The 23,722-nt window shown below is 36.3% G+C and overlaps 1 protein-coding gene across 49 annotated transcripts in view; it reads left to right on the top strand.

Moving 5' to 3' along the window:
• The window catches only part of LOC145686312 (uncharacterized), a 955,404-nt gene that overhangs the window by 247,314 nt on the left and 684,368 nt on the right, over positions 1-23,722 (top strand). For 26 of the 49 annotated variants that reach the window (XM_081759464.1, XM_081759467.1, XM_081759462.1 and 23 more), the window contains one exon: positions 6,631-6,732. The exons of the other annotated variants lie outside the window; for them this stretch is intronic. In XM_081759464.1, the coding sequence (XP_081615590.1) occupies positions 6,631-6,732 (102 nt within the window). The remainder of the gene's footprint in view (positions 1-6,630; positions 6,733-23,722) is intronic. 49 annotated transcript variants of the gene reach the window in all.

The following is a 23,722-nucleotide window of genomic DNA, read 5'->3' as shown; positions in this document are numbered from 1 at the left end:
AAGATGTTGCCGCTGTATGGTAACGAAAGCTCAGCAACACTCACTCTGGCAACAATCCCGAGAACATTGGATTAAGGTGGACTAATACTTATCCGATCTTATCACACGATTCCAGTCATCAGCGGTCCGTACTGCATATTTGCGGCAACATTGACGTCTAGCTAAAGGAGTGCTGATCCTTTATCAGCGGTTTCGCCCGTGCAACCCGACCCCGTCTGTCCATGTTTCCTAACTCGCGGTGGCTTTGATTGTCGACAGAAGTTATTGCAGGTTGTGTTCGAGTTTCTCCGTCACTTGTACCGCAGTCGCGACGATTCTGAGTGACTTTAATGGTCGGTTGGACCTGTCACTGAGTATTTTGTTCCGATCACTGTTTTCTTTCTCCGGTGTGGTTTTGTTGTAAGTTTTTGTAAGATATCATCATCTTGGACATTGTCCCTCGTGACACAGCCATCATACTTGCCACTTTCGTCTTGCACACATTACACAGCCAAATGCCAATAACTTGTCCTCTTTGAAAATCAGAGATGTTGTCCATTTTACAGTATTACCGTCTGCGTAGTTCAGTGCAAACTCGTCCTACTGCTCCTCACGTAGTACGGAGTTTGCTATCACACGACCATCAACAGTCCTACACTGGCGTTGCCGAACCTTCGTAAATTTTACTTTTCCAAGCTGAAGTGTTTCTGTTAAATTAATAAAGATCTGTAAAATATCTTCGATTTAACGCCCTATGATTATACCCTTATGCTAAAGAAGACGGGCGATGAATGAAAGTGAATGATTATGAAAGGATTGGTTGAATGACAATCGAGAGGAAACTGGAGAATTCCGAGAAAACCGACAAACACCATATTGTTCACAATAGTATACAGAATGCAACATTACGTTACTGTAATAAAATGAAAAATGAAATGAAATCTTTGAGTTTTACGTCCCACGCTTATGCTGGTGAGGCTAAAGGAGACTGTGATGATGAGTAATGAATGAAATGGTGGAATGAAGAAAGAGGGAGGAAACAAGAGAACCCCGAGGAAACCCACGCACACTGTGTTTGTCCACCACAAAGTTTACTTGGCGGGGGCTGGGATCGAACCTGGAACCCAAGCACCAGAGGTGAACGCTCTACCACTGAGCCACCGTGGCCCCCGACTGTAATAAAATGTGAGCTGTTATGTAGGTTAAACTTGGAAGTTCTAAAAGTAAATTGATGAATTGAAAACTGTAATAAAGGTGATGGCAAAAACATGAATTAAATATTTCTATTAATACAAATTACAAAATATAAGAAAAAAATTATTTCGTAAATAGTGCTCATGTTTCTAAAATAAGCAAGAATACAATACGCAACAAATAATTACAATCCCTCAATCCTCCACAATAGTGGCCTAAAATATTTATTCATCATGGACTTCGAAATTCTTTTTTGTAACTCACAGTAGTCGTATTAATTTTTGCCTTTGTTGGTTCATTACAGACTGCGAGATTGAAGTAGTCAGCATTCTTTACTCAAGCCTTATTAGGAAATAATAGAGTTTCTGTAAAGCAGTTGGAACTTCATTTTTGTGTTGCAGCTCTTTCTTCTTAAGTTGTCATAATATACCAGTAAGATTTTAACCCTGTGTCAACAATCAGTTCTATGCCAGTACTCATTGTTCAGTTGTTCCGCAGTTTATATCGAAATTAGCTGAAAAATTGAAAGAATTTTAGTATTTGTTACAACAATGCAGAAATAAAGTAGTAAATCACAAAGTAGATTTGTTTTGTTTGTTCACATTTAGCTTGCATGAGTATATTATTGGTCTATGAATAATGTGAATTTACTTTAGAACGAGAAATCTAACGCTTTAACAGAAAAAGTCCGGTACATATTCGTTAAAATTAATAACCACTAACCTTTCTCACATCCTATGAGAATCATTATTGGATGATTAGTTCCCACGTAAGATTCCGACAGTCAATTCTGTTGCCATCGAGTATGAAATATGATACTACTACTATAATAATTGCATTTAAATGCGTGATTAGTATTCTTGAATACACTGACGTAATTTTTAAATTCATTCCACAGCTTTGTCATTTTCTTCATGAAAAGTAACGCTGTAATGTCAGTCTCAGAAGAAGTGATTTCGTAGAGACTTTAATGCGTTAGCTGGAAGGTACTTTTACGTTTCATTAATAGTATTGTGTTGCGATGGTTGGACCATAGATCACCGTCAGTACTAGGAAGATATCTTTATTTATGTAATTCACCTGAAAGTTTTGAATAGCATATTTCTTAACTCCCGAAATTTGGACATTTTTCCAAATTGGCAAAAGCGCTGAAGAAATGAAAGAATTCCCGTGCAAAATAACAAAAGGAATTCTTCTATAACTAAAGTATGGTTATTTCATGTTAATACGTTTGTATTGTATCAAATTGCAATGATACAAGACGTAGTACACTCTTTCCACTAATTGAAGATTTAAGAAATATCATCGGGAGTGTTAGCAGTGTTAGTATTTCCACTACCTTTGTCTCTAATATTTAACTTCAATTGGTACTTCCATTTCACTCTTTTTCTTTTCTTTGCTTCGAGATTTGAACTGAAAATTCAGAGTGAAAAAATTCGGAACTGATTCAGGAATCAAATCCGGATCTCCGGCTTACCGTGCCGGTGCAACAACGAAGACATTACCCAGTCTACTCTCGGAACAGCAGGACACTTATTACTTCTGCGGTCGGTGCTCATTTTCATTTCTGATTTATAATTTAATGCCAGATTTTACCATTTTATAAGTGTTCACTAATATAGATACTGGGTTGTCTATGTGATACAAAAGTATAAGGACTAAACTTCTCGGTTAAGTTATGTACTTTACCATTCATTAAGTTTTTATTAAGTTCATACCTGCAGTGGATATGGTGTAAAGATCAGTTGAGTCCTCCCATTTTCAGAATCAGTTTGTTGCGTGAATTCATTACTTAATAATTCTTAATTAAGTAAGAGCTATAGTTTCGTCTTTACCGGTTGGTTTGGAGTTCAGCGTTTCGTTCAAAACAATCTACAAAGCGTGGATGTACAAGTTAATGGGTTTTGGGATGTACAAGTTAATGGTTAGTGGGTTCCGAACTACATGGACCCATTGAAAATGGAACCCGGGTTTCCGGTTTCAAAATTCTATTATTACTTTTTCACAGCCTCAGGGAGACCAGTCTTGACATTTATACACATTTTAAATCAAAATACCTGAGTAATGTGTTAAATGTACTGTTTTCATTAACGTAAAACCGAAATATTAAAATAGTTCCGACTTATGCGTCTTAAGGATTAATAAATTAAAAAATAATTTTCCGAATTTTGGATCTCTATACATTCGTTTATACTTTCGACTATTACATAAGCCAAATGTATTCTACGGTAATTGTAACATGTCCGAAATGGTAGTTTGGCAGTGAAATACTTACGCAGCCAGGGTTATTCAGAGGTTTTCTCAACATAAATGTCAATATTTTCTTACTTGAAGGGGAAAGGGGTCAATTTAAGTGTTCCATCCCCCACTTTATCATTATTATTATTATTATTGTTATTATTATTATTACCTTTTTGCTTTGCATGGTAGATCAAAATGTTATGTAGAAAAATACCATAGTATCAACCCCGGCTTCGAAAAATTTCTGTTCTAGTTGTTTTCTTTTGTTCGAATTTCTCTATATACGCATGTTTCATTAAACTTGGTATTGTTAGTTTGAATCTCCACACATTGTAATTAACTAGACGTTTAAAATTTCCTCATCATCGGAGACTCCTTGTAATATTGTTCATTATGCCAGCTCTTGCCCGTTATTTACTATAATTAAATAATAACAAATCTGTGGGCAAAGAAACCAGTTTTCTTATAAAATTAATATCTTGTGACAGTTTTCCCAATTAAACATTTGGCTTCATCAGACACTAAGACATACGTGAGAATTAACAAGATTAAATACTATGAGACAGCTAAAGAATTCCTGTAACTTGATGGGTAACTGACAGTACCAAAACGTACAAAACCTGCTAAATCCCTTCCCTCTCTTCCCTGCTGAGACTAATTACGTGCCAATTGATACACAGATCAATTATAATTTCAGAGTGTTACAGGCCAGTGTGGTGTTCTGGCCTTCTCCAAAAGTGTCCAGCTTCTAGTTGTCCTCCAAAAGGGTTCAAAATGAAGGATTTAACTTGGACAACAGAAACAATATAACAAAAAAGCACTATTAATGACAATGCAAAACATTTCATTGATAAAGTTTTTCAATTGTATATTGTATACTACCAGAAGCTTGTATTTCTTGAGCATTATATTCATTAAATATGTAATTCTAATTAAATTAAATCTTATTTTTACTTCCTTTTTTCCAGTTTTTTTTTTTTTTTTTTTTTTTTTTAATAGATTTTTTAGGTCTTTTTATAGGTCCGTTTTAGGCATTTTTAGGTCTTCAATTTCCGAGCCCGACTAATAACTAACTATGCTGAATTTAAAGAAAACTAATAATTATTTCTCTTAATAACTTAATCCACTGTTTATCAGTTTTAATTCCATTTCCATCACATTATCACCTTCTGTTTAATTGAATCGTGCTTCTTTCCATCTACTGATTTTCATTCTGTTTTCTTGGCCTAGTACCTTCAGCTCATTCCAATTATCTGCATTTCCCGTGTCCTTTATGTGTTTGTAGACTATATTTGTATCTTTTTCTAGCTTTATGTCGCCCTTACGTTGTTTAATTCGCTCCTTTAATTTATTTCTTGTTTCTCCAACATAACACAGTACACTCACTGCTCTGGGTTCTACGAATGACTCGTTTGTTCAATATTTCGATCTCTTAGTGTCCTTTAGCACCTTCACTATTCTCTTGCTTTCTTTCCTGTATGTCGAGATACCTCCCATTTTCTTCAGGATTCTTTTTCATTATTTCTGTTTCTTCCTCCATACTTCTATATTATCTTCTCTTTCTCCCTTTTATCTGCTTCCAGTCTTTTTACTCGCCCTTCATTTTCTCTTCCTCCATTACCTCCCTCTTTTTCTTCTGTACTCCCAATTCTCTTATCAAATCCATTTTCCTGTAACTGCTCATGGAAAACTGTATCTTTCTTCGCCTTTCCTTTGTCATTGTTTGTCTACCTAGTCCTCTGTTTCATGTTGTTAATGAAGTTTCTTTCGTGGAGTAGTTTACGTCACTCCTAGCAGGACAGTAGTTTGCTTGTCGAGATCGAAACGTTTCATAAGGACTACAAAAGGCTAGAAAAAAGTAAATGCAGTCTACAAACACATAAGTGACACGAGTCATGCGGTTAATTGCAATGAAGTGAAAATGTACACGAAAAAAGCAGAAGGACGATCATGAGATAAAAAAGAGCCAGATTGAATGAAATTGAAGGTAACAATGAGATAAACTGGAACTCGAGGAATTAAAATTGATAAACAGTGGAAGAAGTCATAAGACTGTTTGTTTCCTGTAAATTCAGCATAGTTGGGTATTAGTCATTGAGTGTTTGTCTATACAGTCTCAGCAGGAAAGGAGAGGGGTTTAGCCGGTTTGGATCTGTTTCGATACTGTAAGATGATGGTCAGCTACCAATCAGGTTACAGGAAGTCTTTAGCTGTCTTGTAGTATTTAATCTGCTGTTGGTTCTCTTGTATGCCATAGTGTCCGATGTAGCCAAGTGTTTAGTTCGCAAAACTGTCACAAGATACTAGTTTTAGAATAAAATTGGTTTGCATCGCTCAGCGATTAGTTCATTATTTAATTACAAAGTCCTTGCACATTTTTGCTTTTGAAATATCTTAAGATTAGTTTGTAACAGTAGATTGCAACTAATATTTGCGCAATAGAAGTGGATGGATATTTAAGCAACATTTACTACTGCGTGGTTCATGGAAATTTAGCGTGTAATTAGAAATAGCTAAGGATAATTCTAGCTCTGTTGAAAAGTTAAATATTGTTGTAACTCCAACTATCCAAATAATTTTTGGAAACTGAATCATAGAGTAAAGCTCATTTCGTAATAAATTGATAAAATAGGAATTATAGTACGTATTGGTACATATATATATCTATGTTCTTTCTATTCCTGGGGAAAAGAAGTTGAGATTTGTCTACTTAGTTTAAATACCCTAGATCTTACCATAATGAATTTAAATAAGATTTTTGAAAACATTAATCAAATTTATTTGTATTTGTCATTGACTATACTGTTTAGTTTCGTGTGTCAAACATGAAATTCAATGAAGACTGTATTCAACTTTTTTTTTGTCTGCAATAACTTAAGCGATATCAAATTTTCATTTTTTTAAAAATGATTTTTCAATAAATTATATAAATTTTTATTCTACTTCATCCTGGTATGTATTTTATAGGTATTTATAGAAAAAAAATCTGTTATGTATCCCTATTCAAAATTTACAAAATGACTTTTGTCGCCTGATACCTGATTTCTTTGCATGAAGAGTGACTGCGTAAAATGCAAAATATATTAGTGTGTTTTATTGTATAGATGTTTTAACGAAGAATGGGTAACAGTTTTAGACTTACTAATTGATGCTAATACTTTTCACTTGTACAGTTGTTTATTGTAATAACGCATGATGTTTTTTGTATGTATTCAGAAAACCAAGTCTCTAGGGGACTTAAGGCAATTCCCAGATACGGAGACTGTTAAATATACTTCAAAAGAACCCATTCAGACGGGAGTTTCCGTAAAAGTATTGGTGAGTTATGTGAACTTCTTTTCATCATCATGTCTTAGTTCATTTGGGGGGAATATTATAGAGCTTTTTACTTTTAATGTATTTTGCTACCTATATTTACAGGGTTGTAAAATGCTAAGCGTGAAGGTAGGTTCTGAACTCAGAAAGTAATAGCATAGCTGAGCTCATGTCCAAACTGAAAATTTTAAAATGAACACTCAATTCAACATCATTTTTATTTTGAGTTACTAAGTAAGAAAATGTCTGAAAATTTAATAGTAATCTTTATAGAAGGGAATTTGAATATCTACTATTTACAAATTAGGATCCTGTACTGCAGCTTTGAAACTGTTCAAGTCATGGAATAAGTTTGATTTTTCTGGTATTAAATACTTTGTACGAAATGGTCCAATAATTTTTTGGTTCCTTGATCATTCTTATTTACATTTTTTTTTTCCTTTATACTCTTACACACCCATTGGTAGCACAAAACTGATATTTAAAAATTGTAAACTCGGCCGTTTTGTGAGTGGCGCTCAGTTTTGTTGAGCAGCATGTACAGTCCGCGGCATAAAATTTGTTACAAAAATTCTAAGTCCAAATGAATAACAAACTCTTGCCCAGTTTTCTTATGCATTCCCGCAATACATGTATCAATCGATTAGTTGCTTCTAGTATTTATTCCAACTCCTCCCCGTCCTCCACCTCTCCTTGTCTAAAGCAGTGTGTGTGACGTAGTACACTCTTTCCATTCAGCTGAAAAAGAAACAGGAATCAAGTTTACAGCGTTATAGCTTTAAAACAGTCTTTTCCATTCGTTTGTTCTGAAATATTTTTAAGAGCCTAAATTAAAGGAAAGTCACACAATCTTCCCAGAGCTTCATAAATATCTTCAGTTTCATTCTTTTCTTTCTTTAAAGAGTGCAAGCTAGTAAGATGCTCCCTAAGAAATCTATGGAAATTGCCAAAAGCTCTAAAATATCTACGGACAGAAACGAGTTTTATTCAATGATTCATTGAATTTCTTTTCAGTAAGTGCAAGCAAATGTTTCAGGGGCGTCATTTGGGCAGGACAGGAGGGTGTAATTCCCCCTCTCTTGAGCTTCATAAATACGTATTTTTTGATCAAATGTATAGTAATACACTAATAAAAAGTGAAAATCTTATGTCGCCGGAGAATCTCTTCCTTGCCCCCCCCCCCCCCCCCCGAATAAAGTCTAAAAGACACTGGTTTTAACAACAAACCTATAGAGTTTCGATAGCACATTGCGAAAGAGCTTACATTTGGTTTCAAGAGTCGAAGGTTTGATCTCAAGCCATATGACTTCCTGGGTGACATTGAGAGAGAGAGAGAGAGAGAGAGAGAGGAGAGGGATTCAAGTATGGAGACAGAGAGGGATGATTCGTATACACAGATTTAGAATTGGGGGAAAAAATGATCGGACAGCATTCGTATTATGACGAAATTTCTGATTTTGTGAAAGATAAGAAGGGAAGTTTTCGAACTGCGAGGATCACATTAGGCAGTTGTCGAATTAATGTGGAGAACTCTTTTTAGAGCATCAGATGATTACGAAAGGAGAGAAAGATTTTCAGAACTGAGGAATTAAGATTTTAAAAAATTTGGTTTCGGCGACGGGTTTCGAACCACGAACCTTGTGGTCATCGAACCATGACTTTATCCATTCTGCTACGGAGGATTCTATTACTCGTTCACATACGTTTCCCTTAGCTGCGTTGAAAGCTACCTTAAGGGGATATTCCAAAAGTTGACTCGGTGGATGCGCCGTTCAGTTAGGACGTAAACATCTTGTAACTTAGTTACAATGTGCAAAATGAACTTCCTCTTCTTCAGGACACTTTTTAAAGCTTTAAAATTTGTTACTATTGTTTTAATTAAGTTACATTTGATAGAACCATCTGATAAAGTAGTGCCAAGCCCTGTGCGTCATTGTCTGTTAGGTGAATGGTTAATGTAAGTTACTCCTACGTGGATGGTCCGAGCTTCCAATCAAGACCATTCTTATTGATTATTTTATTTGAGCTACGCTCATACTGTATATTCCACAAGTTCAAGTTTGAAGTAATGTAGTCACAGCTAGTTTAATTCGAAATAATTTTCCAATATTATATTTGTTACTAAATTTACATGGCACTCCTCACTTGTTTGTAGTCCTGCATAAATGCAAAATTGTTTTAAAAGTATATTTTACTTTCAAGTATTATTGATTTTTTTAAAATTGTCCTTCAACTTTAATTTATAATTATTTTCTATTTCTTAATTATAACATATTTTCTATTTATATTGTATTCTATGTTACACGTTTATTATTTACATTTTATGTCACCTTTGAAGAGGAGCTTTTGACAATTCAGAGCAGCAGGGACATACACAGGATGCAGGCCTTCGCAAGCCAGAGCTTTTGCCCCCACGAAATCACTACTTTTTTGTTTGTATATATATCTAATTTTATAAATGGTGATAGCAGGGGCGGATCCAGGGGAGTGTGTTTGGGGTGATCGCATCCCCCAGAATAGGGAACTTTTTATACTTTTTATTTTAAAAATAAAACATATCCTAAGTATTTTTCATCTTTGTATTATAAACGTAAATTAAAACCTAAAGTAGATAGGCCTTACTTTCTTAAGAAAGTTAATTCTACAGAAGAGCTCTTTCTTATTTTCTATTTTTTTTTCTTTCTTTTCTTTCCTTTCTTTCTGTTTTCTTTTGTTTTTTTGCAATCCGCTCTTACCTTGATTTGACTTCGAACGACCGCCCCTCCCAAACAACCATCCTGGATCCGCCCCTGGATGATAGACATTTTACTAAAATATGCCCTCAATCGCTGAAATAAATTCCTGTCAAGCTTTCGATCGCTAAAATAAATTTCTGTCTACGGCCGTGCAATACAGTGACAATTTTAGGGAGTGATCAGGTAGTAATGCCTCCCTGGAGCAACGACACTTCCCCAGAAGTCATATCTCCGATAATTCAGAATGTGACTTGTGCATTATCACTTTTCACTCTCAGTGTCTTGAGACGCACCAAAAAGGAACTGTTCTGAAGTATTTACTGGTTCTCCCTATGACCCCATTTCAATATGGCCAACCTTGGACATATACACATCTGAAATATCACCTTTTATGTCAGTGATCCCGAAAACTATCCATTCGACACAAATATAGGATATTTTCGATTCTTTATTCCTGTCACCCTCCCATTGTCAACTCGAAGCCAACCAAGGCTTATTTTGGACTTACGCAGCATCCACAGTGTCACTTTTCATCTGTGCATATGAATTCGACACTAATTTCGTTCGTATTTGACTACTTTTACATGTCACCTTCACCTCTTGGTAGGGATTTTTTCAGTATCTCGCCCCCACAACTATGGAGAAATTTCAACCAACTAAGTATAATTATAAATTATCATCTGAAACACAACAGTACGGGTGATCTTTTTCGCAGAGGAATTCGTGAACTACTGTTTCAATATCAATGTATTGGCTTTTTTTGCTGTCCATGCTGAAGATTGCCAAAGAACTAAACTTCATCTTCACTATTGTACAATGAATATAGGTTTTAGTGGTTTAATTTACTGAATACTCGCTTAGATGTTGCTCTCGTCACAGAAAAAGTGATATACAGTTATAAAAGAAAAATGAAATGAAATATCTAATTTTTAGGTCCGACGATTATGCCGAGTATGCTATTGGAGAGAGTAATGGTGAGAAATAAATGAAATTGTTTAATGAAAAAAGTGGGAGGAAACGGGAGAAACCCGAGGACACTCATGCACACGGTGTTTGTCCATAATAAAGTTCATTCGACGTGAGCTGGGATCGAACCAAGGACCCCATGCACCATAGGTAAAGTTATAAAAGAATAGGCGTCTAAACAAATACGGAACACTACTATCAATGAGAGTTATATAAGATTAGATTTTTAGTTATTTCATTCTAAGTTAAAATTTCAATCAATCTTGTTCGTCATTACTGTTCGAAAACTTAAAGTTGTTGCTGCAAGGACGTGATAAATCTTTTCAGTTGACTTCACAGTTCCCTCCACAGCTTCTTTTTCATGTAAGGCTAAAGTAGTCTTATTTTAGACATCGAGGAAAAATAGTGGAATTACGAATTTTCAATGGTCCCCGTTTTACTCTGGGCTCCCTCAACGCACTGCCGTTAGTTACGTCACTGTTCAGGATGCATGATGCAGCTTCTGCTTTTAGGAATACTTTCTAAGGCAGTACGAGTTTTTTTTTTTTTTTTTTAAACTGCTGTGTGAATTAAGTTGTATTTGCTAGAAGTGTCGGTTAAAGGAAACTAAAGATCCTACACTCAAACACAAATAATCTCTTTCGAAACTCTAATGGAAAACGAAACGAATCGTCCTAAACATGTTACGCTTTTGAAGAGAAAAAGAGCAAAGCAGTAGTTGCACATACGCTTAATGGTGTTTCTTGGATACAAATTTATAACTTACAAAAGTCATGTTCACGTCATGGTTTGATAGATGAAGGGTTAGTAAAAGGAATTCATACGCTGGTGGTCGTGGGTTCGAATCTCTGCTCATCTTGTTACTTTTTTCTCTTAGCTACACGTAGTTTGTGCATTCCAAACCTCGAAGTTTGGTTTGGATTATTTATGAAAGCAGGTAGAGAATTAATTGTAGTCGAAATTGGTTTCAAATATGTTATTATAATTACATATTTTGTCTTTAACTTATTACGTATCAATTTTTATATCAAATTTTCCAGTCTTTATTTAATTCATCTTCCGGTGTAATACAATGAACATTTGCAGAGCGACGTCAGTCGGACGAAAGTACTATATTCCATTGTTACTCTAATATACCTAGGTATTTGTTCATATATTTATAAATTGTTTACTAAGTAAAAACTTATGGCGGTCCACATTATGTGTCATATAATAGACCGTACGAAGGCGGACATAGCAGAAGGCGTATTGCAAATATCCCTGGTGATAAAAAGTAGGGGTCTACTTCACTAGATTCGAACCACTGTTACAGGCGGTTTTGGTTTACATAGCAAGCATAATACCACTCGGCCACCAAGTCTCGCACGTTAGCCTCTTTATTAATGCAGAATACTGAGACACTTACATTCACTGGTGTCGCGTAATGTATTTCATAAAATTTTGTTAATAAGTGGGTCGAATTACAGTGGACGGATGACGAGAAGAGCCCTAGCAGAAGTAGTGTGACGTAGGTATGGGCTCACCCACTTTTCGCACGGGGGTTTCGGCAAGTCGTTCCCTATACGAGTTCTCATGCTATTTAATTAATACATTCGTTTTCTTGCACGCAACGTATAAGTTCTATATTTAAATATGTATTTTACAAATATGAGTGATTGATATATCGTATATATGTACACATATAGGCGGATCCAAGGGAACTATAGAGGCTATAGTACGCTCCCCCTTTACATCAAAATTTACACGGCATAAATGGCAGTTGATTTTATCCTTTACTGGACAATTTGAAGACTATATACAGCCTAGCCCCCCTCTTGATCATATGATGTATCCGCGTGTGTATGTGTGTGTGTATGTGTGCATGTGCCAGCATTGGTTTCGAGAAATTCCAATCAACTTGGTACAAATGTCACTTATACCCTAGAGAGAAATGATACTGTCGATTCCACAGTTTTTTCGGAGTCGATGATGAATAGTGATACCTGCGATTCCATTTAAATAACGTCCACTAGGGTTTCGCTCGAGACGAGACGAGACAGAATTTTCGTCAAAAAATTCGAGTCGAGACAGAGTGCTTCTAATAGAAACATATTTATTTTTTGAGACGAGACATCACTTTCACGACATATTTTCGAGTCGAGACAGCCTCAAATCCTGTCTTGTGCGTATCCCTAACGTCCACCTTCATGTTTTACCAAGGAATATCGTTGCAACGCAAGTATAACAAGTATAACAAAAAATTAGACACAAAACGAAATGAATAGGGTACTTACCCTTTACTGTGATAACGGCTGTGCCAATTCGTCACTGTCATCATCTGTTTCACCCTCGAATGCACCATCCGAATCATCTGACGGCTCACTGTCGCTATCTTCTGTTCCTCCAAACGAAATCAAAATTTTTTCTTCCTCATTTTCCATCAAGCCGTCCCGCTCCCAATACTGTTTTTCTATTTTTTCGACATGCTGACAGAAACCCTTCCAATCTTCTGAAGTGCATGATGATATTGCAATTGAGGTAAGTTCCTGGAGTGCTGTGAATGAAAGTGACCCTGTCGTGTTATGGTCACGTATATATTTTTTCACCTTGGCCCACGAAAGTTCTATCGGGTTCAAATCACACGAGTACGGGGGAAGACGAAGCACTGTATGGCCATGTTCTTCAAGTAATTTGTCCACACGATACGTTTTCTCACGAGGTTTGTTGGCTTGAATTATAGCGTTTAATTCCGCCTTCCTCATGGTTTCATCACAGCTAATTTGTCGAGATTTTAGCCAGGAGAGCATATCGGTTTTCAAGCTATAGCCCGAAGGAACTTTTTCTGTTTGTACTGAATGGTAAGGAGCGTTATCCATTACTATGACAGACTGAGGAGGAATATTTGGGATAAGTTTTTCTCTAACCCACTTCTGGAAATTCTCACCATTCATTTGACCGTGATAATCACCTGTACTACTACCTGCCTTATATATAAGACACGCGTTCGGCACAAATCCATTAATGCTTCCTGCATGCACAACTATGAGTCGATATGCAGAACTAGCATTCGCATGGACCCCCACGACATCGTCTGACTGCCAACACTTCTTAGTTGTAATGTTGCTGTCGACTCCAGTTTCATCAAGATATATCAGAGCGCGATTTTCTCCCCGATATCTCTTGACAGCTCTTAAATATTTACTCCTCCACGTTACAATATCTGGTCTTTCAATCAACACCTTTCTCCTATTGTTACATCTCTTCCAAATGAAACCACACTGTCTCAATACCTTGCGCAGTGAGTCTATTTTCCAAGGAAAATGAATTTTTTGCCGCACTACAGTTAAAAGCTTAGCACACGTTGGTACAATGTGATCTGACACGTACATTTCAATCACAGCATTTCTTATAACACACAAATCAAAATCGTCTACAATGACATTTCTGTGATCGGGTCTTTTCCTGTGTTTACCGGGAGAAATCAATTTTCGTGTCGGAGAATGCATTTTCCGTGTAAGAGACTCCTTGCGAATTCTTTTTATAGTTGATTCAGACAAACCTGTAGCTCTAGAAGCACGTTTTGTGGCTTGACCAAGAGGTACTAAACACTGTTTCTCTCTTGATTCGCGGTCACAGAATTCAACAATGTTGCTTATTATTTCTCGACAATCACTATGAATAGTCGCGCCTTTCTTCCTAGAGCTCGCCATTACACTAAAACACAGTATATTATAATATTAAAAACACACTAATTCGAAAAACACAACGAAACTAAGCACGAAACACAAAGCACAACGCGCGTTTCAAATGACACCACGGAATAGCACACAGATAACTTTACCCGGAATAGCAGACGACATCTAAGTATAGACCACACCTTAAAAACCGAAAATGGACTTGACCGTGTCGTTGACCTTTCCCCGCCACCCCTGTTTTAGGGCTCTTCTCGTCATCTGTTGGCAATAGGTAGCCCTCGAGAGGGCTGATGCAAGGTTACTAGAAGGAAAGGTTGGGCTATACGGTCAGACGCTTAGCTCCTCGTTTTGCGTGACGTCACCAGCGAGGAGCAGCAAGTAGGTATAGAGGTGTATAAGTCTTTTTTCTTTCTTTATGCATGACATTTTCGCTGTCACAACATTCTTCTACACACAAACTACAAATAAATAAATAAATAAGCAATAAATAAGCCAGCAATAAATAGAACATCATCTTAACGGAATTTATATTATGGAAAATTAACGATGTACCTGTGTTGCATGATCATTTATTTATTTTTTGATGAGATAGATAATTGTTGAGTTATAATTACATTTTAAATGTATTTATATCTGAAATGTTGCTGTGAATGTATTTAAGCAAAGTAGCAGATAAATATGTGTTTTACCAGGGCAATCTCTGAAATTTCCGGTGCCTGGAGTTAAAGTAATTGCGGAACCAATGATAAGGTGAGTTCCACACCCGGCATAAATAGATTACTTTGTGATTACTGATAGGAATATCTCAATAAATAATTAAAACCATGGATAATAATAATAATAATAATAAGAAGAAGAAGAAGAAGAAGAATAGATTGTCGATGTATTCAGTTGCGGAAGCTCTTTGATGCCTAGCAATTTATTTTGTTCAATATACGGCACTCAGGCTTAAAGTTTAAAACTGCCAATTCATATCTTCTCCACCGTTTCGCCACGTTTGGCCTAATCCTCGTTTCGCCTAACCAATTATCTGACACTTTTATGACAGATAAATGATAAGATTTGTGTCAGCCATTTTAGGCGAAAAAAGGATCCTCGTTTGGCCTAATCCTCGTTACGCCTAAAATGGCGAACAATAAGAAAAAATCGTGGACATTCAACTAGAGGGAAATTATATGAGAGAAAATTCCCTAGTATATAAAGAATTAAGAAATGCAAAATATATAGATTAATATTATATTAACTATTTTCGAGGAGTTAGGATTACCAAATTTCTTTATGTATTTACTAGGTCCATGGATATAAGCGAATATATATGAGTAGGTAAATAGCAAAACCCGTTAAATTCACATTTTAAAATTTGTGACAAATCTAGAAAAACTGTTTAAACACGTCATAATTGTAAAATAACATTAGAAACTAGAGAACATTAAGCAAATAAGAATAATGTGAGTGAGTGAGTGTTGGTCTGTCGAAAGCTCTATAATCACACAAGTCTGTGAATTGCGTTATTGAAGAAAATAGTTTGGATTTAACAGGTTTTGCGCATGTAAATGGAAATAATAGCTTTTGCATCTGGGCGAGTGGCCATTTTTGTTGAGGCTCAAGATACAAAACCTATCAAAAAGAAAGGGAGTCAGAGTCAGAAATCAGTATTATGCGTACTAAAATATTGGAGGGGGGGGGGTATTATCAACTATACATTGCACAAGATTGGCACAAATGAATATGGATACATAAATGTTACATTAATTTTGTTCTAAATTGAAAACAATGGATCCGAATATGCAAAAAATTGTATTATGTAACCTCCTCTCCATAGTCATCTACTAAATGGAAATACATATCGTCGTCGTCCTCTGGTTCATCACCATTTTCTCGGTTTTCTATTCCTCAAAAACCTCTTTGTAAAACGTGAGCTTTGAGCTGCTTTCAATCGTCAAACCCTTCGTAACTACAAGTGGAGTTAATTATACCTATCCGTATACATTTCTAAACTGAATTATTATATTTTGGAAGAGTTTGTAATCTTTTATGGACTAACATAGGGCGAATATTAATTTGCCAATCATCCCAACATATGAATTTGAAATATAGCAAAACAAAATGTGCAAATGTTCAGTTTGAGCAAAACAGTGGCAGAAAGAGAATCAGAAATGATAAATAAGTGGCAAAATTTTTTAACATGTTGTACCAGAAACATGTTATAATTTTGAATGGTAATTGACAGGAGACATTTTAAGAAAGAGGTTCTGCTGAAGCTGAAGAGACCGTTTAGAGAAGAACCTAATCCAACAATGTTCTGTTCAAAGTAAAGAGTTACCCTGAAATACAAAACAAATGACTTTTAACCATAGATACCATGGCTACATTTCGTTTCCAGTTTTTCATGTGTCTTGTACGTTTTCTAGACAATTTTGGTGTTGTCTGATAACAAAATTATGATCATCGCTGCTTAGAGTATCGTTTTCTTTTGATTTTGCGTGCATTTGTCTAGTAATTATTAAAGAAAAGCAAATAAGGACAGAAAAGTTTCACGAACAGTTAGGTTAAGACGTATAGTGTCTCCATTTTCAGTCCAGGGTACGCGGTGGCTCAGTAGTAGAGCGTTCACCTCCGGTGCTTGGGGTCCCTGGTTCGATCCCAGCTCGCGCCATGTGAACTTTATGGTGGACAAACACCGTTCTCGTGGGTTTTCTCGGGGTTCTCCCGTTTCCTCCCACTTTCTTCATTCCACCATTTCATCCACTTAGCCTAACCGGCATAAGCGTTGGACGTAAAACTAAAGATTTCATTTTCTTTTTTTTTCAATTTTCAGTCCAAAAATAAAAAAAATAATGAAAGCACACACTTCAAATTCTGCCAAATAAAATTTCGAATGATTTACGAAGAGTTGCAATAAATATTCAGATTACGAAACTAATCCTATACAGTACAAAACCTCAAATTGTTTGAAATATGGAATTAACCGGATTTGATTCTGCTTTTCTCATTAGGTTGTTTGCAGGTTTGGGATTTAACAGTTTATGAAACTGAATATGGAAGAGGGATTTATCTGGTTTTGCATCTGTATTTCTCAGTTCTTCACATAGTAGGGATTTTTTTTTTCCGATAATTTCCCTCCAGTTTTATTCTCCAGATTTTTTATAGTCCACCATTTTAGGCAAAACGAGGATTAGGCCAAACGAGTATCCTTATTTCGCCTAAAATGGCGGACATAAAGCTTATCTTTTATCTGTCATAAAAGTGTCAGATAATTGGTTAGGCGAAACGAGGATTAGGCCAAACGATGCAAGATCCTTCTCCACATGATTATTAAAACGGAACCCATCCGTGTCAAACGTCGTGTCGACTATCCATCACAGATTATATTTAATGTAACCATTGTTGACGCTATGATTGCACTTCGTGACATTAATAGTACACAGTCCGGAAAAATGTATTTGGTTTATATCTAAATATCTGTATGCTAACTAGTGTTACGAATCGAGACGAGACGAGACGAGAAATTAGGTTTTCTCGTCTTGTAGAATCGATTTTCGAAAAAAGCTCTTTTCGTCTCGCCTCGAAGTTCCTCTAGCCTCTTGTATATATTTTTGTACAAAATTTTCCCGACTTCCTAAAGTCACGAGAGATCCACGAAGGATAAGATATAGCAACATTTAAACGATATTTATTATTGGAGTATATTGTGTAATGACTTGTGTATCTTTGAATGCTCTTCATTGTGTTCTTACAATCACTTTATCAATTTATAGTTTTTTTTTTTTTTTTGTTTTTAATGATGAACCATGCAACACTAAACCAGTGTTTAAGGTTTAATATTTGGGTGAAGACTCGTGAAGTTTCTCAACTTGCCTCGAAAACGAGACGAGAACTCCCATATTTTTAAATTTAAACGAATTTAAAAGATTCTTCTCGTCTCGAATTGCAGACGAGACGAGACATTTCTCACCTCGATCTCGTCTCGTGGACAACACTAATCTCAACAATGAATTAGAAATAGTTAACCTGCTAGTTTTCCTCAACGGTCAAACTCTTTCATTCTGTGGTGCAAGGCGTAGGGCAATCGCCCCACCTGTTCTACCCACACGACGTCCCGGAGTTTTACTCTGATTTCTAACTCAAATAAACATCTAGAGAACCAATAAGCAGAAAAATATCGAAAAATAATTTTAATTTATGAACTTCATGCAAACATAGAAAGTTATGAGAATGAATAAGGAAATTAAACTTACTTTTTTTTACTTTGAAATCGGGAAATCGGCTCCCCCTAGAAAATTTTCTTCGGGTGCCTATGATCCTGACTGAGGACCTTTGTCTTTTCTTCACTATTTTGGCATGGAGGGACTAAAACTATCAGTTAAGTATGAATAGTGCAAATCAAAGGCGTATACATGCATAAAGAAATCGATTGATTATACAATTGATAATAATTTAGAACGACTTTTAACTCTAAAAGAAACCGATGAAATATAAGTGTTACTGTTAATATTAAACAAACTGAAAATAGTTTGAAAAATGTATCGGTAAATATCGGTGTTTATTTGCCAATGCCGATACCTATACTCTCTAGATACCGATACCAAAAGTGGCTGATATTACCGATACCGATATATCGGTACATCCCTAATTCTATAATGTGGAACACTTGGAGATGAAAGACAAATAGAAGTAAAAATACATATGTACACACGTACTCAAGTTCATACTATCTTGCAATATTGCATGTCTGTACAGCCAAGCCCACGTAAAGAAATCTGAGATATTAACCTTTTCTCTATTAAATAATATTCGTCTACGTACACCACTAGAAAAGAAAGCAACACAATTCAACATAGCAAAAACCCAAAATAAATAAAGTATTGTTTGTGGTCTTACTAGCAAATCTTCGCGCGCCAAGCAGACGACAAGCTCTAAGTTCCTCGCTGGTGACGTCACTGTGAAGAGAGCGTGAAAGTAGAGGTTCGGGACATATATTAAGAGCACCCCCTGGGCTGATGGTGTTGTGGGCGAGCATTTATTAATAGTGTGTATAGTCCCCTTGGGACTCGATTACAGCTGCCATACGCCGTGGCATTGAATCCACCAGGCGAGAGATATAGCGTTGGGTGCAACAGATCGACCACGCATCTTCAACACGCTCCCAAAGATCATTAGATGTTCGTGAAGGATTGTTCGACCAGGTTTCCCGCAATGTTCTTGCAACAGAGGCCCACATATTTTCAATAGGGTTCAGATCTGCTCCATGAGGAACCCAGTCAACTATTTCGACATCAGGTTGCCTCTGCAACCATGTCTGAATCACATTTGAATTATGTATCGAGCTATTGTCCTGTTGCAAGTATAATATGCCGTCACCTACATGAGCTTTTATTTCCGGAAGCGTTTCATCCAGATGTTCCACATACTTCTGGGCGTTTAGGCGACCAGGAATCCTGTAGATTCCTCCGAAATTTGCAGCCTTGCATATCCATGCCCAACAGTGGACAGTTACATGTCCCATTCGACCAGAACGGGAAACGTATTCAGAGGCATACCTTTTTCCAGGGGGGCGGTCTGCCCGAAGTTTGCACTGGAAAATATTTTTTCGTCTGTGAAAACGACCTCGTCCCACACACGTGCAATATTTAGCTGTGCAAACGCCAGACGGTCAACCATGTGGTCTTCTGTTAGTCGCTCCTTAACAGCTGCCCTGTATGATCTCAAACCAAAGGATTTGAGTCTACGACGGACAGTCGTAACATCGCCTGGGAAATTGGTTTCCTCTCATAACTGTCGGGCAGACATGAAAGGGTGCTCACGGCATTGGGCAATTACACTCTGGTCTTCTTCGGCAGAGAAAACTCTTTGTCGCCCACTTCCTCTTTTACGTCTTACATCTCCTGTTTCCTCATATCTCCTCCATCACCTTCGTGATGTAGCATGGTTAACGCCATATCTCGCGCCTGCCTCGCTATAGTTCATGCCCGCATGCTCAATTAAAGCAATCACGCTGCTTTTAACAGAAGCTTCGTAGTGAGCCATTTTCACACCAGAAGCAAAATAATAGCTTTGCTTAGGTGTTTGAACGAAACGTGCTTCATGTGACGTCACGTAACAAGGCGGAGTTTCCTCTCATTGCTGTAGACGATATCGTACGCCCTCTGCTGGGTGTTTCGTGACGGAAAAAGTGCTTTTAAGCAGTTCATGGCGACCGCTTTGAAATCAAATGTAAAGTATGAGAATTAAATTTGTCATATCTGTAGTTTGGTGTAGAGACAAAACAAAATTGGAAACCAAAGGTTTAAGAACAACTCAGATTATTAATATAAAACAAGTCAAAGATTATTAACTTGTGTTATCATACAAGAAATGCGAGAATTTTGAAACAAAGAAAAATAACTTAGAAATTTGCAACTGAAGACAAAAAAACAATTAACTTAAACACACTAAAGGGTATGAGTAGGGGGATTAATGGGGACGTCAGCAATGAGGCTATATGTCCCCGTCTCGATTAACGCGAGGGATGGATTTTGCCATTTCACTTTGACGGAATAACGTAGAGGATGGAGAGGAGGGGGGAAGATACATAACAGCTATAAATATAAAAATAAAAAGGGGCGGATCCAGGATGATTGTTTGGGAGGGGCGGTCGTTCGAAGTCAAATCAAGGTAAGAGCGGATTGCAAAAAAAGAAAGAAAAAGAAAGAAAGAAAGAAAAGAAAAGAAAGAAAAAAATAGAAAATGAGAAAGAGCTCTTCTGTAGAATTAACTTTCTTAAGAAAGTAAGGCCTATCTACTTTAGGTTTTAATTCACGTTTATAATACAAAGATGAAAAATACTTAGGATATGTTTTATTTTTAAAATAAAAAGTATAAAAAGTTCCCTATTCTGGGGGATGTGATCGCCCGAACGCACTCCCCTGAATCCGCCCCTGCTATCATCATCTCTAAAATTAGATATAATTTACAAAAAAAAAAGTAGTGATTTCGTGGGGGCAAAAGCTCTTGATTGCAAAGGCCTGCATCCTGTGTATGTCCCTGCTGCTCTGAATTGTCAAAAGCTCCTCTTCAAAGGTAAGACATAAAATATAAATAATAAACGTGTAACATAGAATACAATATAAATAGAAAATATGTTATAATTAAGAAATAGAAAATAATTATAAATTAAAGTTGAAGGACAATTAAACAAAACATTAAAACTTGAAAGTAAAATATACTTTTAAAACAATTTTGCATTTATGCAGGGCTACAAACAAGTGAGGAGTGCCATGTAAATTTAGTAACAAATATAATATTGGAAAATTATTTCGAATTAAACTAGCTGTGACTACATTACTTCAAACTTGAACTTGTGGAATATACAGTATGAGCGTAGCTCAAATAAAATAATCAATAAGAATGGTCTTGATTGGAAGCTCGGACCATCCACGTAGGAGTAACTTACATTAACCATTCACCTAACAGACAATGACGCACAGGGCTTGGCACTACTTTATCAGATGGTTCTATCAAATGTAACTTAATTAAAACAATAGTAACAAATTTTAAAGCTTTAAAAATGTCCTGAAGAAGAGGAAGTTCATTTTGCACATTGTAACTAAGTTACAAGAGGTTTACGTCCTAACTGAACGGCGCATCCACCGAGTCAACTTTTGGAATATCCCCTTAAGGTAGCTTTCAACGCAGCTAAGGGAAACGTATGTGAACCAGTAATAGAATTCTCCGTAGCAGAATGGATAAAGTCATGGTTCGATAACCACAAGGTTCGTGATTTGAAACCCGTCGCCGAAATCAGATTTTTTAAAATCTTAATTCCTCAGTTCTGAAGATCTTTCTCTCCTTTCGTAATCATCTGATGCTCTAAAAAGAGTTCTCCACATTAATTCGACAACTGCCTAATGTGATCCTCGCAGTTCGAAAACTTCCCTTCTTATCTTTCACAAAATCAGAAATTTCGTCATAATACGAATGCTGTCCGATCATTTTTTCCCCAATTCTAAATCTGTGTATACAAATCATCCCTCTCTGTCTCCATACTTGAATCCCTCTCTCTCTCTCAATGTCACCCAGGAAGTCATATGGCTTGAGATCAAACCTTCGACTCTTGAAACCAAATGTAAGCTCTTTAGCAATGTGCTATCGTAGCTCTATAGGTTTGTTGTTAAAACCAGTGTCTTTTAGACTTTATTCGGAGGGGGGGGGGGGGGGGGGCAAGGAAGAGATTCTCCGGCGACATAAGATTTTCACTTTTTATTAGTGTATTACTATACATTTGATCAAAAAATACGTATTTATGAAGCTCAAGTGAGGGGGAATTACACCCTCCTGTCCTGCCCAAATGACGCCCCTGAAACATTTGCTTGCACTTACTGAAAAGAAATTCAATGAATCATTGAATAAAACTCGTTTCTGTCCGTAGATATTTTAGAGCTTTTGGCAATTTCCATAGATTTCTTAGGGAGCATCTTACTAGCTTGCACTCTTTAAAGAAAGAAAAGAATGGGCAAGAGTTTGTTATTCATTTGGACTTAGAATTTTTGTAACAAATTTTGTGCCGCGGACTGTACCAGTTACTGATTTCGCAGACGTTAGCGTAAACTGGTATATCTTAGGACTGGTTTGTAATAGCTGAAAATTACTCTATAAATTTAGTGTGGACATTTGTCTAATTCCACGTTTTAAGGCTGTAATTTATACTGAATGGGTGAAATATGTCTATTTTTTAAAATTATAATTACATATGGTACTATCCTCGCTAAAGCTAGAATAACAACACTAATAAGCGCTTCCAACATTTTTATGATGGTTAAAATTTGGACTTTTGTAATTATTGCACAACTTGAAATATATCATCTATGGTGGAACATCGAATAAAACTTTTTTTTTTTCAGATATAACATACATCTGTACTAGAGAATACCAGTTAAAACATAAACTTAGTATTTAACTGAACGAAGTTACTAATTTTCATTTTCATTATTCAGTGATAATCTCTCTTTATTATCGCTGCTACCAGGTAGTGTGTACAGTCAGCTCCTGAACGACTGCACATCAGTTATACTAGAATGTCTTCTTCTATCTACTAAAACGTGATCAATTTGTGTGTTTTTTTATCTATTAAGGTGCAAGTATATTTATTAACATCGTAATGTGTGAATTTTGTACTCTCTACGATAATTTTTTGGATGTTGCAAAGTTCGAGTCTAACGCCGTTGTCATTATTTTCCTGATGCAGACTTTCACTCCCTGTAATTGGTTTGGAAATATTCTCTAGTCCTACCTTCGCATTGAAATCTCCTAATAGAATCTCCATATGATATTGCGGAGTTGGTAAATACCCGTTCTACTGTTTCGTAAAACCTGTCTTTTATACCGTCATCCTTATTTCCGTTGGGCATGTATATTTAGAATAATATCACTGAGTCTTAAGAGTAATAAAAGGCAGTCTATCATTAATAAATTCAACCCGTTTAATTACTGATACTCTTAGTTTGTGAACGAGAAACCCTGTTCCTAGTTTATTTTCATTTCCTTTCCCGTAAAACAATGAAAATTTCCAGACTTCACTGCTCCATTTCCTTCCCATCTACCTTTCTGAGCTCCTACTAAGTACATCCTGAGTTCATCTGA

Source organism: Thermobia domestica, chromosome 5 (assembly GCF_964235325.1).
Source record: "Thermobia domestica chromosome 5, izTheDome1.hap1.1, whole genome shotgun sequence".
NCBI classification, from domain to species: domain Eukaryota; kingdom Metazoa; phylum Arthropoda; class Insecta; order Zygentoma; family Lepismatidae; genus Thermobia; species Thermobia domestica.
The sequence above is the reverse complement of the archived record's forward strand: the minus strand, read 5'-3'. Positions and strand labels throughout refer to the sequence as shown.